The sequence below is a fragment of the Salvelinus alpinus genome, chromosome 11 (genome assembly GCF_045679555.1).
Source record: "Salvelinus alpinus chromosome 11, SLU_Salpinus.1, whole genome shotgun sequence".
NCBI lineage: Eukaryota > Metazoa > Chordata > Actinopteri > Salmoniformes > Salmonidae > Salvelinus > Salvelinus alpinus.
Genome location: NC_092096.1, coordinates 7,097,301 through 7,113,986, shown reverse-complemented (window position 1 = coordinate 7,113,986; position 16,686 = coordinate 7,097,301). Strand labels below are relative to the sequence as shown.

Genomic DNA, 16,686 nt, shown 5'->3' with positions numbered 1-16,686 from the left:
CTGTAGACTACCAGGTACCCCCTCTCATCCCTGTAGACTACCAGGTACCCCCTCTCATCCCTGTAGACTACCAGGTACCCCCCTCTCATCCCTGTAGACTACCAGGTACCCCCCTCTCATCCCCGTAGACTACCAGGTACCCCACCCTCTCATCCCCGTAGACTACCAGGTACCACCCACCCTCTCATCCCCGTAGACTACCAGGTACCCCACCCTCTCATCCCTGTAGACTACCAGGTACCACCCACCCTCTCATCCCCGTAGACTACCAGGTACCACCCACCCTCTCATCCCCGTAGACTACCAGGTACCCCACCCTCTCATCCCCGTAGACTACCAGGTACCCCACCCTCTCATCCCCGTAGACTACCAGGTACCACCCACCCTCTCATCCCCGTAGACTACCAGGTACCCCCCTCTCATCCCTGTAGACTACCAGGTACCACCCTCTCATCCCTGTAGACTACCAGGTACCACCTTCTCATCCCTGTAGACTACCAGGTACCCCCTTCTCATCCCTGTAGACTACCAGGTACCCCCCTCTCATCCCTGTAGACTACCAGGTACCCCCTCTCATCCCTGTAGACTACCAGGTACCCCCTCTCATCCCTGTAGACTACCAGGTACCCCCCTCTCATCCCTGTAGACTACCAGGTACCCCCCTCTCATCCCTGTAGACTACCAGGTACCCCCCTCTCATCCCTGTAGACTACCAGGTACCCCCCTCTCATCCCTGTAGACTACCAGGTACCCCCTCTCATCCCTGTAGACTACCAGGTACCCCCTCTCATCCCTGTAGACTACCAGGTACCCCCTCTCATCCCCGTAGACTACCAGGTACCCCCTCTCATCCCCGTAGACTACCAGGTACCCCCTCTCATCCCCGTAGACTACCAGGTACCCCCTCTCATCCCCGTAGACTACCAGGTACCCCCTCTCATCCCCGTAGACTACCAGGTACCCCCTCTCATCCCCGTAGACTACCAGGTACCCCCTCTCATCCCCGTAGACTACCAGGTACCCCCTCTCATCCCCGTAGACTACCAGGTACCCCCTCTCATCCCCGTAGACTACCAGGTACCCCCTCTCATCCCCGTAGACTACCAGGTACCCCCTCTCATCCCCGTAGACTACCAGGTACCCCCTCTCATCCCCGTAGACTACCAGGTACCCCCCTCTCATCCCTGTAGACTACCAGGTACCCCCCTCTCATCCCTGTAGACTACCAGGTACCCCCCTCTCATCCCTGTAGACTACCAGGTACCCCCCTCTCATCCCCGTAGACTACCAGGTACACACCCCTCTCATCCCCGTAGACTACCAGGTACACACCCCTCTCATCCCCGTAGACTACCAGGTACACACCCCTCTCATCCCCGTAGACTACCAGGTACACACCCCTCTCATCCCCGTAGACTACCAGGTACACACCCCTCTCATCCCCGTAGACTACCAGGTACACACCCCTCTCATCCCCGTAGACTACCAGGTACCCCCTCTCATCCCCGTAGACTACCAGGTACCCCCTCTCATCCCCGTAGACTACCAGGTACCCCCTCTCATCCCCGTAGACTACCAGGTACCCCCTCTCATCCCCGTAGACTACCAGGTACCCCCTCTCATCCCCGTAGACTACCAGGTACCCTCTCATCCCCGTAGACTACCAGGTACACCCCTCTCATCCCCGTAGACTACCAGGTACCCCACCCTCTCATCCCCGTAGACTACCAGGTACCCCACCCTCTCATCCCCGTAGACTACCAGGTACCCCACCCTCTCATCCCCGTAGACTACCAGGTACCACCCACCCTCTCATCCCCGTAGACTACCAGGTACCACCCACCCTCTCATCCCCGTAGACTACCAGGTACCACCCACCCTCTCATCCCCGTAGACTACCAGGTACCACCCACCCTCTCATCCCCGTAGACTACCAGGTACCACCCACCCTCTCATCCCCGTAGACTACCAGGTACCACCCACCCTCTCATCCCCGTAGACTACCAGGTACCACCCACCCTCTCATCCCTGTAGACTACCAGGTACCCCACCCTCTCATCCCTGTAGACTACCAGGTACCCCACCCTCTCATCCCTGTAGACTACCAGGTACCCCACCCTCTCATCCCTGTAGACTACCAGGTACCCCACCCTCTCATCCCTGTAGACTACCAGGTACCCCACCCTCTCATCCCTGTAGACTACCAGGTACCCCACCCTCTCATCCCTGTAGACTACCAGGTACCCCACCCTCTCATCCCTGTAGACTACCAGGTACCCCACCCTCTCATCCCTGTAGACTACCAGGTACCCCACCCTCTCATCCCTGTAGACTACCAGGTACCCCACCCTCTCATCCCTGTAGACTACCAGGTACCCCACCCTCTCATCCCTGTAGACTACCAGGTACCCCACCCTCTCATCCCTGTAGACTACCAGGTACCCCACCCTCTCATCCCTGTAGACTACCAGGTACCCCACCCTCTCATCCCTGTAGACTACCAGGTACCCCACCCTCTCATCCCTGTAGACTACCAGGTACCCCACCCTCTCATCCCTGTAGACTACCAGGTACCCCACCCTCTCATCCCTGTAGACTACCAGGTACCCCACCCTCTCATCCCTGTAGACTACCAGGTACCCCACCCTCTCATCCCTGTAGACTACCAGGTACCCCACCCTCTCATCCCTGTAGACTACCAGGTACCCCACCCTCTCATCCCTGTAGACTACCAGGTACCCCACCCTCTCATCCCTGTAGACTACCAGGTACCCCACCCTCTCATCCCTGTAGACTACCAGGTACCCCACCCTCTCATCCCTGTAGACTACCAGGTACCCCACCCTCTCATCCCTGTAGACTACCAGGTACCCCACCCTCTCATCCCTGTAGACTACCAGGTACCCCACCCTCTCATCCCTGTAGACTACCAGGTACCCCACCCTCTCATCCCTGTAGACTACCAGGTACCCCACCTCTCATCCCTGTAGACTACCAGGTACCCCCTCTCATCCCTGTAGACTACCAGGTACCCCACCCTCTCAACATCAATACAGAATAAAGTTAGTCTATAATATTATAGTTAACCTTGAGCCCTATGTGGCTCTGGCCCTAAAGTAGTGCCCTATATAGGGAGGGCCCTAAAGTGGTGCCCTATATAGGGAGGGCCCTAAAGTGGTGCCCTATATAGGGAGGGCCCTAAAGTGGTGCCACCACCCTAAAGTGGTGCGCAGGCGCCGGAAAGAGATGGCTGCCTCGCTTCGCGTTCCTTGGAAAATATGCAGTATTTTGTTTTTTTACGTGTTATTTCTTACATCGGTACCCCGGGTAATCTTAGGTTTCATTACATACAGTCGGGAGGAACTACTGAATATACGATTAACGTCAACTCATCATCGTTCCTACCAGGAATATGACTTTCCCGAAACGGATCCAGTGTCTTGCCTTCCACACAATACAATGGATCTGATCCCAGCCGGCGACCCTGTGCGTCGCCGAAAAAGGGGAAAACGTGGCGGTCTCGTGGTCAGGCTTCGGAGACGGGCACATCGCGCTCCACTCCCTAGCATACTACTCGCCAATGTCCAGTCTCTTGACAATAAGGTTGATGAAATCCGAGCACGGGTAGCATTCCAGAGAGACATCAGGGATTGCAACGTGCTCTGCTTCACGGAAACATGGCTAACTCAAGGGACGCTAACGGAGTCGGTGCAGCCAGCTGGTTTCTCCATGCATCGCGCCGACAGAAACAAACATCTTTCCGGTAAGAAGAGGGGCGGGGGGGTATGCCTTATGATTAACGAGAAGTGGTGTGATCATCATAACAACACACAAGAACTCAAGTCGTTCTGTTCACCTGATCTAGAACTCCTCACAATCAAATGTCGACCGCATTATCTACCAAGGGAATTCTCGTCAATCATAATCACAGCCGTATACATTCCCCCCCAAGCAGACACATCGATGGCCCTGAACGAACTTTATCTGACTCTTTGTAAACTGGAAACCACACACCCTGAGGCTGCATTCATCGTAGCTGGGGATTTTAACAAGGCTAATCTAAAAACAAAACTCCCTAAATTCTATCAGCATATCGATTGTGCTACCAGGGCTGGAAAAACACTAGACCATTGTTACACTAATTTCCGCGACGCTTATAAGGCCCTCCCCCGCCCCCCTTTCGGAAAAGCTGACCACGACTCCATTTTGTTGATTCCAGCCTACAAACAAAAACTCAAACAACAAGCTCCCGCGCTCAGGTCTGTTCAACGCTGGTCCGACCAATCTGAATCCACGCTTCAAGACTGCTTCGATCACGCAGATTGGAATATGTTCCGCATCGCGTCCAACAACAATATTGACGAATATGCTGATTCGGTGAGCGAGTTCATTAGGAAGTGCATTGACGATGTCGTACCCACAGCAACGATAAAAACATTCCCAAACCAGAAACCGTGGATTGACGGCAGCATTCGCGTGAAACTGAAAGCGCGAACCACTGCTTTTAACCAGGGCAAGGTGACCGGAAGCATGACCGAATACAAACAGTGTAGCTATTCTCTCCGCAAGGCAATCAAACAGGCCAAGTCTCAGTACAGAGACAAAATCGAGTCGAAATTCAACAGCTCAGACACAAGAGGTATGTGGCAGGGTCTACAGTCAATCACGGATTACAAAAAGAAAACCAGCCCCGTCGAGGACCAGGATGTCTTGCTCCCAGACAGGCTAAACAACTTTTTTGCCCGCTTTGAGGACAATACAGTGCCACTGACACGGCCCCCTACCAAAACCTGCGGGCTCTCCTTCACTGCAGCCGAGGTGAGTAAAACATTTAAACGTGTTAACCCTCGCAAGGCTGCAGGCCCAGACGGCATTCCCAGCCGCGTCCTCAGAGCATGCGCAGACCAGCTGGCTGGTGTGTTTACGGACATATTCAATCAATCCTTATCCCAGTCTGCTGTTCCCACATGCTTCAAGAGGGCCACCATTGTTCCTGTTCCCAAGAAAGCTAAGGTAACTGAGCTAAACGACTACCGCCCCGTAGCACTCACTTCCGTCATCATGAAGTGCTTTGAGAGACTAGTCAAGGACCATATCACCTCCACCCTACCGGACACCCTAGACCCACTCCAATTTGCTTACCGACCCAATAGGTCCACAGACGACGCAATCGCAACCACACTGCACACTGCCCTAACCCATCTGGACAAGAGGAATACCCATGTGAGAATGCTGTTCATCGATTACAGCTCAGCATTTAACACCATAGTACCCTCCAAACTCGTCATCAAGCTCGAGACCCTGGGTCTCGACCCCGCCCTGTGCAACTGGGTCCTGGACTTCCTGACGGGCCGCCCCCAGGTGGTGAGGGTAGGTAACAACATCTCCACCCCGCTGATCCTCAACACTGGGGCCCCACAAGGGTGCGTTCTGAGCCCTCTCCTGTACTCCCTGTTCACCCACGACTGCGTGGCCATGCACGCCTCCAACTCAATCATCAAGTTTGCGGATGACACTACAGTGGTAGGCTTGATCACCAACAACGACGAGACGGCCTACAGGGAGGAGGTGAGGGCCCTCGGAGTGTGGTGTCAGGAAAATAACCTCATACTCAACGTCAACAAAACAAAGGAGATGATTGTGGACTTCAGGAAACAGCAGAGGGAGCACCCCCCTATCCACATCGACGGGTCAGTAGTGGAGAAGGTGGAAAGTTTTAAGTTCCTCGGTGTACACATCACGGACAAACTGAACTGGTCCACCCACACAGACAGCGTTGTGAAGAAGGCGCAGCAGCGCCTCTTCAACCTCAGGAGGCTGAAGAAATTCGGCTTGTCACCAAAAGCACTCACAAACTTCTACAGATGCACAATCGAGAGCATCCTGTCGGGCTGTATCACCGCCTGGTACGGCAACTGCTCCGCCCACAACCGTAAGGCTCTCCAGAGGGTAGTGAGGTCTGCAGAACGCATCACCAGGGGCAAACTACCTGCCCTCCAGGACACCTACACCACCCGATGTCACAGGAAGGCCATAAAGATCATCAAGGACAACAACCACCCAAGCCACTGCCTGTTCACCCCGCTATCATCCAGAAGGCGAGGTCAGTACAGGTGCATCAAAGCAGGGACCGAGAGACTGAAAAACAGCTTCTATCTCAAGGCCATCAGACTGTTAAACAGCCACCACTAACATTTAGCGGCCGCTGCCAACATACTGACTCAACTCCAGCCACTTTAAAAATGGGAATTGATGGAAATTATGTAAAAATGTACCACTAGCCACTTTAAGCAATGCCACTTAATACAATGTTTACATACCCTACATTACCCATCTCATATGTATATATACTGTACTCTATATCATCTACTGCATCTTGCCATCTTTATGCAATACATGTACCACTAGCCACTTTAAACTATGCCACTTTATGTTTACATACCCTACAGTACTCATCTCATATGTATATACCGTACTCTATACCATCTACTGCATCTGCCATGCCGTTCTGTACCACCACTCATCCATATATCTTTATGTACATATTCTTTATCCCTTACACTTGTGTGTGTGTGTAAGGTAGTAGTGTGGAATTGTTAGGTTAGATTACTGTTGGTTATTACTGCATTGTCGGAACTAGAAGCACAAGCATTTCGCTACACTCGCATTAACATCTGCTAACCATGTGTATGTGACTAATAAAATTTGATTTGATTTGATTTGATTTTATATAGGGAGGGCCCTAAAGTGGTGCCCTATATAGGGAGGGCCCTAAAGTGGTGCCCTATATAGGGAGGGCCCTAAAGTGGTGCCATTTTGATGCAGAGACTGTTTTTAAGATGCTTCCTGTTTCTGGTCCAATCAGCTGACAGGCCAGCCGGTGTTGATCGGGGGCACGATGGGCACCTGCAGTTACGTCCTGACGGGCACGGAGCAGGGCATGACGGAGACCTTCGGTACCACCTGCCACGGAGCGGTAAGGCTCACCGCACCTCTGTCGCTTTACTGCACCTCCCTGTCGCTTTACTGCACCTCCCTGTCGCTTGACTGCACCTCCCTGTCGCTTGACTGCACCTCCCTGTCGCTTGACTCCACCTCCCTGTCGCTTGACTCCGCCTCTCTGTCGCTTGACTCCGCCTCTCTGTCGCTTGACTCCGCCTCTCTGTCGCTTGACTCCGCCTCTCTGTCGCTTGACTCCGCCTCCCTGCCGCTTGACTCCGCCTCCCTGTCGCTTGACTCCGCCTCCCTGTCGCTTGACTGCACCTCCCTGTCGCTTTACTGCACCTCCCTGTCGCTTGACTCCACCTCCCTGTCGCTTGACTCCGCCTCCCTGCCCTCCACCTCCCTGTCCCTTGACTCCACCTCCCTGTCCCTTGACTCCACCTCCCTGTCTCTTCTTCTCTTTACCTGTGTTCCCAGCTACATCACTGTTGTAACGTGATAAGGAATGTCCATACTATAACAAGTAGTAACGATCGACTGCATCCATCTGTTCATTATATAGAACATGTTCCCTCTTAGTTCCAGAATAATTACATGTTTTACCTCAACTCCTGTCTCCAGGGTCGGGCTCTGTCTCGGGCCAAATCCCGCAGGAACATAGACTTCCAGGACGTGTTGGACAAGCTGGCAGACCAGGGTATCGCCATCAGGGTGGCTTCGCCCAAACTAGTCATGGAAGAGGTAGGCTTCTCTTCGCCCAAACTAGTCATGGAAGAGGTAGGCTTCTCTTCGCCCAAACTAGTCATGGAAGAGGTAGGCTTCGCCCAAACTAGTCATGGAAGGGTTAGGCTTCGCCCGAGCTAGTCATGGAAGGGGTAGGCTTCGCCCGAGCTAGTCATGGAAGGGGTAGGCTTCTCCCGAGCTAGTCATGGAAGAGGTAGGCTTCTCCCGAGCTAGTCATGGAAGGGGTAGGCTTCGCCCGAGCTAGTCATGGAAGGGGTAGGCTTCGCCCAAACTAGTCATGGAAGGGTTAGGCTTCGCCCGAGCTAGTCATGGAAGGGGTAGGCTTCGCCCGAGCTAGTCATGGAAGGGGTAGGCTTCGCCCGAGCTAGTCATGGAAGGGGTAGGCTTCGCCCAAGCTAGTCATGGAAGGGGTAGGCTTCGCCCAAGCTAGTCATGGAAGGGGTAGGCTTCGCCCAAACTAGTCATGGAAGAGGTAGGCTTCGCCCAAACTAGTCATGGAAGAGGTAGGCTTCGCCCAAACTAGTCATGGAAGAGGTAGGCTTCGCCCAGGTTAGTCATGCTATAGCTACAGTGGGATGGGTCGTGGCTACAGTGGGGTGGGGTCATAAAGGCTAACGGTATTTATAGTCATGCTATTGCTACAGTGGGGGGGGGGGTCATAAAGGCTAACGGTATTTATAGTCATGCTATAGCTACAGTGGGGGGGGGTCATAAAGGCTAACGGTATTTATAGTCATGCTATTGCTATAGTGGGGGGGGGGTCATAAAGGCTAATGGTATTTATAGTCATGCTATAGCTACAGTGGGGTGGGTGGTGGCTACAGTGGGGGGGGGGTCATAAAGGCTAACAGTATGTATAGTCATGCTATAGCTACAGTGGGGGGGGGTCATAAAGGCTAACGGTATTTATAGTCATGCTATAGCTACAGTGGGGGGGGGGGTCATAAAGGCTAACAGTATGTATAGTCATGCTATAGCTACAGTGGGGGGGGGGTCATAAAGGCTAACGGTATTTATAGTCATGCTATAGCTACAGTGGGGGGGGGGGTCATAAAGGCTAACAGTATGTATAGTCATGCTATAGCTACAGTGGGGGGGGGTCATAAAGGCTAACGGTATTTATAGTCATGCTATAGCTACAGTGGGGTGGGGTCATAAAGGCTAACGGTATTTATAGTCATGCTATTGCTACAGTGGGGGGGGGGTCATAAAGGCTAACAGTATTTATAGTCATGCTATTGCTACAGTGGGGTGGGGTCATAAAGGCTAACAGTATTTATAGTCATGCTATTGCTACAGTGGGGTGGGGTCATAAAGGCTAACAGTATTTATAGTCATGCTATTGCTACAGTGGGGTGGGGTCATAAAGGCTAACAGTATTTATAGTCATGCTATTGCTACAGTGGGGGTGGGGTCATAAAGGCTAACAGTATGTATAGTCATGCTATAGCTACAGTGGGGTGGGGTCATAAAGGCTAACAGTATGTATAGTCATGCTATTGCTACAGTGGGGGGGGGTCATAAAGGCTAACGGTATTTATAGTCATGCTATTGCTACAGTGGGGGTGGGGTCATAAAGGCTAACAGTATTTATAGTCATGCTATAGCTACAGTGGGGTGGGGTCATAAAGGCTAACAGTATGTATAGTCATGCTATTGCTACAGTGGGGGGGGGTCATAAAGGCTAACGGTATTTATAGTCATGCTATTGCTACAGTGGGGTGGGTGGTGGCTACAGTGGGGGGGGGTCATAAAGGCTAACGGTATTTATAGTCATGCTATAGCTACAGTGGGGGGGGGGGTCATAAAGGCTAACAGTATTTATAGTCATGCTATTGCTACAGTGGGGTGGGTGGTGGCTACAGTGGGGTGGGGTCATAAAGGCTAACAGTATTTATAGTCATGCTATAGCTACAGTGGGGGGGGGGGTCATAAAGGCTAACAGTATTTATAGTCATGCTATTGCTACAGTGGGGTGGGGTCATAAAGGCTAACAGTATTTATAGTCATGCTATAGCTACAGTGGGGGGGGGGTCATAAAGGCTAACAGTATTTATAGTCATGCTATTGCTACAGTGGGGTGGGGTCATAAAGGCTAACAGTATTTATAGTCATGCTATAGCTACAGTGGGGGGGGGGTCATAAAGGCTAACAGTATTTATAGTCATGCTATTGCTACAGTGGGGTGGGGTCATAAAGGCTAACAGTATGTATAGTCATGCTATTGCTACAGTGGGGGGGGGTCATAAAGGCTAACGGTATTTATAGTCATGCTATTGCTACAGTGGGGTGGGTGGTGGCTACAGTGGGGGGGGGGGTCATAAAGGCTAACAGTATGTATAGTCATGCTATAGCTACAGTGGGGGGGGGGGTCATAAAGGCTAACAGTATGTATAGTCATGCTATAGCTACAGTGGGGGGGGGGGGTCATAAAGGCTAACGGTATTTATAGTCATGCTATAGCTACAGTGGGGGGGGGTCATAAAGGCTAACGGTATTTATAGTCATGCTATTGCTACAGTGGGGGGGGGGTCATAAAGGCTAACGGTATTTATAGTCATGCTATAGCTACAGTGGGGTGGGTGGTGGCTACAGTGGGGGGGGGGGGTCATAAAGGCTAACAGTATGTATAGTCATGCTATAGCTACAGTGGGGGGGGGTCATAAAGGCTAACGGTATTTATAGTCATGCTATAGCTACAGTGGGGGGGGGGGTCATAAAGGCTAACAGTATGTATAGTCATGCTATAGCTACAGTGGGGGGGGGGTCATAAAGGCTAACGGTATTTATAGTCATGCTATAGCTACAGTGGGGGGGGGGGTCATAAAGGCTAACAGTATGTATAGTCATGCTATAGCTACAGTGGGGGGGGGTCATAAAGGCTAACGGTATTCATAGTCATGCTATAGCTACAGTGGGGTGGGGTCATAAAGGCTAACGGTATTTATAGTCATGCTATTGCTACAGTGGGGGGGGGGTCATAAAGGCTAACAGTATTTATAGTCATGCTATTGCTACAGTGGGGTGGGGTCATAAAGGCTAACAGTATTTATAGTCATGCTATTGCTACAGTGGGGTGGGGTCATAAAGGCTAACAGTATTTATAGTCATGCTATTGCTACAGTGGGGTGGGGTCATAAAGGCTAACAGTATTTATAGTCATGCTATTGCTACAGTGGGGGTGGGGTCATAAAGGCTAACAGTATGTATAGTCATGCTATAGCTACAGTGGGGTGGGGTCATAAAGGCTAACAGTATGTATAGTCATGCTATTGCTACAGTGGGGGGGGGTCATAAAGGCTAACGGTATTTATAGTCATGCTATTGCTACAGTGGGGGTGGGGTCATAAAGGCTAACAGTATTTATAGTCATGCTATAGCTACAGTGGGGTGGGGTCATAAAGGCTAACAGTATGTATAGTCATGCTATTGCTACAGTGGGGGGGGGTCATAAAGGCTAACGGTATTTATAGTCATGCTATTGCTACAGTGGGGTGGGTGGTGGCTACAGTGGGGGGGGGTCATAAAGGCTAACGGTATTTATAGTCATGCTATAGCTACAGTGGGGGGGGGGTCATAAAGGCTAACAGTATTTATAGTCATGCTATTGCTACAGTGGGGTGGGTGGTGGCTACAGTGGGGTGGGGTCATAAAGGCTAACAGTATTTATAGTCATGCTATAGCTACAGTGGGGGGGGGGGTCATAAAGGCTAACAGTATTTATAGTCATGCTATTGCTACAGTGGGGTGGGGTCATAAAGGCTAACAGTATTTATAGTCATGCTATAGCTACAGTGGGGGGGGGGGTCATAAAGGCTAACAGTATTTATAGTCATGCTATTGCTACAGTGGGGTGGGGTCATAAAGGCTAACAGTATGTATAGTCATGCTATTGCTACAGTGGGGGGGGGTCATAAAGGCTAACGGTATTTATAGTCATGCTATTGCTACAGTGGGGTGGGTGGTGGCTACAGTGGGGGGGGGTCATAAAGGCTAACGGTATTTATAGTCATGCTATAGCTACAGTGGGGGGGGGGTCATAAAGGCTAACAGTATTTATAGTCATGCTATTGCTACAGTGGGGTGGGTGGTGGCTACAGTGGGGTGGGGTCATAAAGGCTAACAGTATTTATAGTCATGCTATAGCTACAGTGGGGGGGGGGTCATAAAGGCTAACAGTATTTATAGTCATGCTATTGCTACAGTGGGGTGGGGTCATAAAGGCTAACAGTATTTATAGTCATGCTATAGCTACAGTGGGGGGGGGGTCATAAAGGCTAACAGTATTTATAGTCATGCTATTGCTACAGTGGGGTGGGGTCATAAAGGCTAACAGTATTTATAGTCATGCTATAGCTACAGTGGGGGGGGGTCATAAAGGCTAACAGTATTTATAGTCATGCTATTGCTACAGTGGGGTGGGGTCATAAAGGCTAACAGTATTTATAGTCATGCTATAGCTACAGTGGGGGGGGGGGTCATAAAGGCTAACAGTATTTATAGTCATGCTATTGCTACAGTGGGGTGGGTGGTGGCTACAGTGGGGTGGGGTCATAAAGGCTAACAGTATTTATAGTCATGCTATTGCTACAGTGGGGTGGGGTCATAAAGGCTAACAGTATTTATAGTCATGCTATTGCTACAGTGGGGTGGGGGCATAAAGGCTAACAGTATTTATAGTCATGCTATTGCTACAGTGGGGTGGGTGGTGGCTACAGTGGGGGGGGGTCATAAAGGCTAACGGTATTTATAGTCATGCTATAGCTACAGTGGGGGGGGTGGTGGCTACAGTGGGGGGGGGTCATAAAGGCTAACAGTATTTATAGTCATGCTATTGCTACAGTGGGGTGGGTGGTGGCTACAGTGGGGGGGGGTCATAAAGGCTAACGGTATTTATAGTCATGCTATAGCTACAGTGGGGGGGGTGGTGGCTACAGTGGGGGGGGGGGTCATAAAGGCTAACAGTATTTATAGTCATGCTATTGCTACAGTGGGGGGGGGGGTCATAAAGGCTAACAGTATTTATAGTCATGCTATAGCTACAGTGGGGGGGGGGTCATAAAGGCTAACGGTATTTATAGTCATGCTATTGCTACAGTGGGGGGGGGTCATAAAGGCTAACGGTATTTATAGTCATGCTATAGCTACAGTGGGGGGGGGTCATAAAGGCTAACAGTATTTATAGTCATGCTATAGCTACAGTGGGGGGGGGGGTCATAAAGGCTAACAGTATTTATAGTCATGCTATAGCTACAGTGGGGTGGGGTTATAAAGGCTAACAGTATTTATAGTCATGCTATAGCTACAGTGGGGGGGGGGTCATAAAGGCTAACGGTATTTATAGTCATGCTATTGCTACAGTGGGGTGGGGTCATAAAGGCTAACAGTATTTATAGTCATGCTACAGTGGGGTGGGGTCATAAAGGCTAACAGTATTTATAGTCATGCTACAGTGGGGTGGGGTCATAAAGGCTAACGGTATTTATAGTCATGCTACAGTGGGGTGGGGTCATAAAGGCTAACAGTATTTATAGTCATGCTACAGTGGGGTGGGGTCATAAAGGCTAACGGTATTTATAGTCATGCTATTGCTACAGTGGGGTGGGGTCATAAAGGCTAACAGTATTTATAGTCATGCTATTGCTACAGTGGGGTGGGGTCATAAAGGCTAACAGTATTTATAGTCATGCTATTGCTACAGTGGGGGGGGGGTCATAAAGGCTAACGGTATTTATAGTCATGCTACAGTGGGGTGGGGTCATAAAGGCTAACGGTATTTATAGTCATGCTATTGCTACAGTGGGGTGGGGTCATAAAGGCTAACAGTATTTATAGTCATGCTATTGCTACAGTGGGGTGGGGTCATAAAGGCTAACAGTATTTATAGTCATGCTATTGCTACAGTGGGGTGGGTGGTGGCTACAGTGGGGGGGGGGGTCATAAAGGCTAACAGTATGTATAGTCATGCTATTGCTACAGTGGGGTGGGGTCATAAAGGCTAACGGTATTTATAGTCATGCTATAGCTACAGTGGGGGGGGGGTCATAAAGGCTAACAGTATTTATAGTCATGCTACAGTGGGGGGGGGGTCATAAAGGCTAACAGTATTTATAGTCATGCTATAGCTACAGTGGGGGGGGGGGTCATAAAGGCTAACAGTATTTATAGTCATGCTATAGCTACAGTGGGGGGGGGGTCATAAAGGCTAACGGTATTTATAGTCATGCTATTGCTACAGTGGGGGGGGGTCATAAAGGCTAACGGTATTTATAGTCATGCTATTGCTACAGTGGGGGGGGGTCATAAAGGCTAACGGTATTTATAGTCATGCTATTGCTACAGTGGGGGGGGGTCATAAAGGCTAACGGTATTTATAGTCATGCTATAGCTACAGTGGGGTGGGGTCATAAAGGCTAACAGTATTTATAGTCATGCTATTGCTACAGTGGGGTGGGTGGTGGCTACAGTGGGGTGGGGTCATAAAGGCTAACGGTATTTATAGTCATGCTATAGCTACAGTGGGGTGGGTGGTGGCTACAGTGGGGGGGGGGTCATAAAGGCTAACAGTATTTATAGTCATGCTATTGCTACAGTGGGGTGGGGTCATAAAGGCTAACAGTATTTATAGTCATGCTATTGCTACAGTGGGGTGGGTGGTGGCTACAGTGGGGTGGGGTCATAAAGGCTAACGGTATTTATAGTCATGCTATTGCTACAGTGGGGGTGGGGTCATAAAGGCTAACAGTATGTATAGTCATGCTATAGCTACAGTGGGGTGGGGTCATAAAGGCTAACAGTATGTATAGTCATGCTATTGCTACAGTGGGGGGGGGTCATAAAGGCTAACGGTATTTATAGTCATGCTATTGCTACAGTGGGGGTGGGGTCATAAAGGCTAACAGTATTTATAGTCATGCTATAGCTACAGTGGGGTGGGGTCATAAAGGCTAACAGTATGTATAGTCATGCTATTGCTACAGTGGGGGGGGGTCATAAAGGCTAACGGTATTTATAGTCATGCTATTGCTACAGTGGGGTGGGTGGTGGCTACAGTGGGGGGGGGTCATAAAGGCTAACGGTATTTATAGTCATGCTATAGCTACAGTGGGGGGGGGGTCATAAAGGCTAACAGTATTTATAGTCATGCTATTGCTACAGTGGGGTGGGTGGTGGCTACAGTGGGGTGGGGTCATAAAGGCTAACAGTATTTATAGTCATGCTATAGCTACAGTGGGGGGGGGGGTCATAAAGGCTAACAGTATTTATAGTCATGCTATTGCTACAGTGGGGTGGGGTCATAAAGGCTAACAGTATTTATAGTCATGCTATAGCTACAGTGGGGGGGGGGTCATAAAGGCTAACAGTATTTATAGTCATGCTATTGCTACAGTGGGGTGGGGTCATAAAGGCTAACAGTATGTATAGTCATGCTATTGCTACAGTGGGGGGGGGTCATAAAGGCTAACGGTATTTATAGTCATGCTATTGCTACAGTGGGGTGGGTGGTGGCTACAGTGGGGGGGGGTCATAAAGGCTAACGGTATTTATAGTCATGCTATAGCTACAGTGGGGGGGGGGTCATAAAGGCTAACAGTATTTATAGTCATGCTATTGCTACAGTGGGGTGGGTGGTGGCTACAGTGGGGTGGGGTCATAAAGGCTAACAGTATTTATAGTCATGCTATAGCTACAGTGGGGGGGGGGGTCATAAAGGCTAACAGTATTTATAGTCATGCTATTGCTACAGTGGGGTGGGGTCATAAAGGCTAACAGTATTTATAGTCATGCTATAGCTACAGTGGGGGGGGGGTCATAAAGGCTAACAGTATTTATAGTCATGCTATTGCTACAGTGGGGTGGGGTCATAAAGGCTAACAGTATTTATAGTCATGCTATAGCTACAGTGGGGGGGGGTCATAAAGGCTAACAGTATTTATAGTCATGCTATTGCTACAGTGGGGTGGGGTCATAAAGGCTAACAGTATTTATAGTCATGCTATAGCTACAGTGGGGGGGGGGTCATAAAGGCTAACAGTATTTATAGTCATGCTATTGCTACAGTGGGGTGGGTGGTGGCTACAGTGGGGTGGGGTCATAAAGGCTAACAGTATTTATAGTCATGCTATTGCTACAGTGGGGTGGGGTCATAAAGGCTAACAGTATTTATAGTCATGCTATTGCTACAGTGGGGTGGGGGCATAAAGGCTAACAGTATTTATAGTCATGCTATTGCTACAGTGGGGTGGGTGGTGGCTACAGTGGGGGGGGGTCATAAAGGCTAACGGTATTTATAGTCATGCTATAGCTACAGTGGGGGGGGTGGTGGCTACAGTGGGGGGGGGTCATAAAGGCTAACAGTATTTATAGTCATGCTATTGCTACAGTGGGGTGGGTGGTGGCTACAGTGGGGGGGGGTCATAAAGGCTAACGGTATTTATAGTCATGCTATAGCTACAGTGGGGGGGGTGGTGGCTACAGTGGGGGGGGGGTCATAAAGGCTAACAGTATTTATAGTCATGCTATTGCTACAGTGGGGGGGGGGTCATAAAGGCTAACAGTATTTATAGTCATGCTATAGCTACAGTGGGGGGGGGGGTCATAAAGGCTAACGGTATTTATAGTCATGCTATTGCTACAGTGGGGGGGGGTCATAAAGGCTAACGGTATTTATAGTCATGCTATAGCTACAGTGGGGGGGGGTCATAAAGGCTAACAGTATTTATAGTCATGCTATAGCTACAGTGGGGGGGGGGGTCATAAAGGCTAACAGTATTTATAGTCATGCTATAGCTACAGTGGGGTGGGGTTATAAAGGCTAACAGTATTTATAGTCATGCTATAGCTACAGTGGGGGGGGGGGTCATAAAGGCTAACGGTATTTATAGTCATGCTATTGCTACAGTGGGGTGGGGTCATAAAGGCTAACAGTATTTATAGTCATGCTACAGTGGGGTGGGGTCATAAAGGCTAACAGTATTTATAGTCATGCTACAGTGGGGT

General features: G+C 50.1%; 1 protein-coding gene across 5 annotated transcripts in view; it reads left to right on the top strand.

The window, feature by feature from the left end:
• Positions 1 to 16,686, top strand: part of rtcb (RNA 2',3'-cyclic phosphate and 5'-OH ligase) — a 56,775-nt gene that overhangs the window by 15,934 nt on the left and 24,155 nt on the right. For all 5 annotated transcript variants that reach the window (XM_071331624.1, XM_071331625.1, XM_071331626.1 and 2 more), the window contains 2 exons: positions 6,866 to 6,976; positions 7,564 to 7,683. In XM_071331624.1, the coding sequence (XP_071187725.1) occupies positions 6,866 to 6,976; positions 7,564 to 7,683 (231 nt within the window). The remainder of the gene's footprint in view (positions 1 to 6,865; positions 6,977 to 7,563; positions 7,684 to 16,686) is intronic.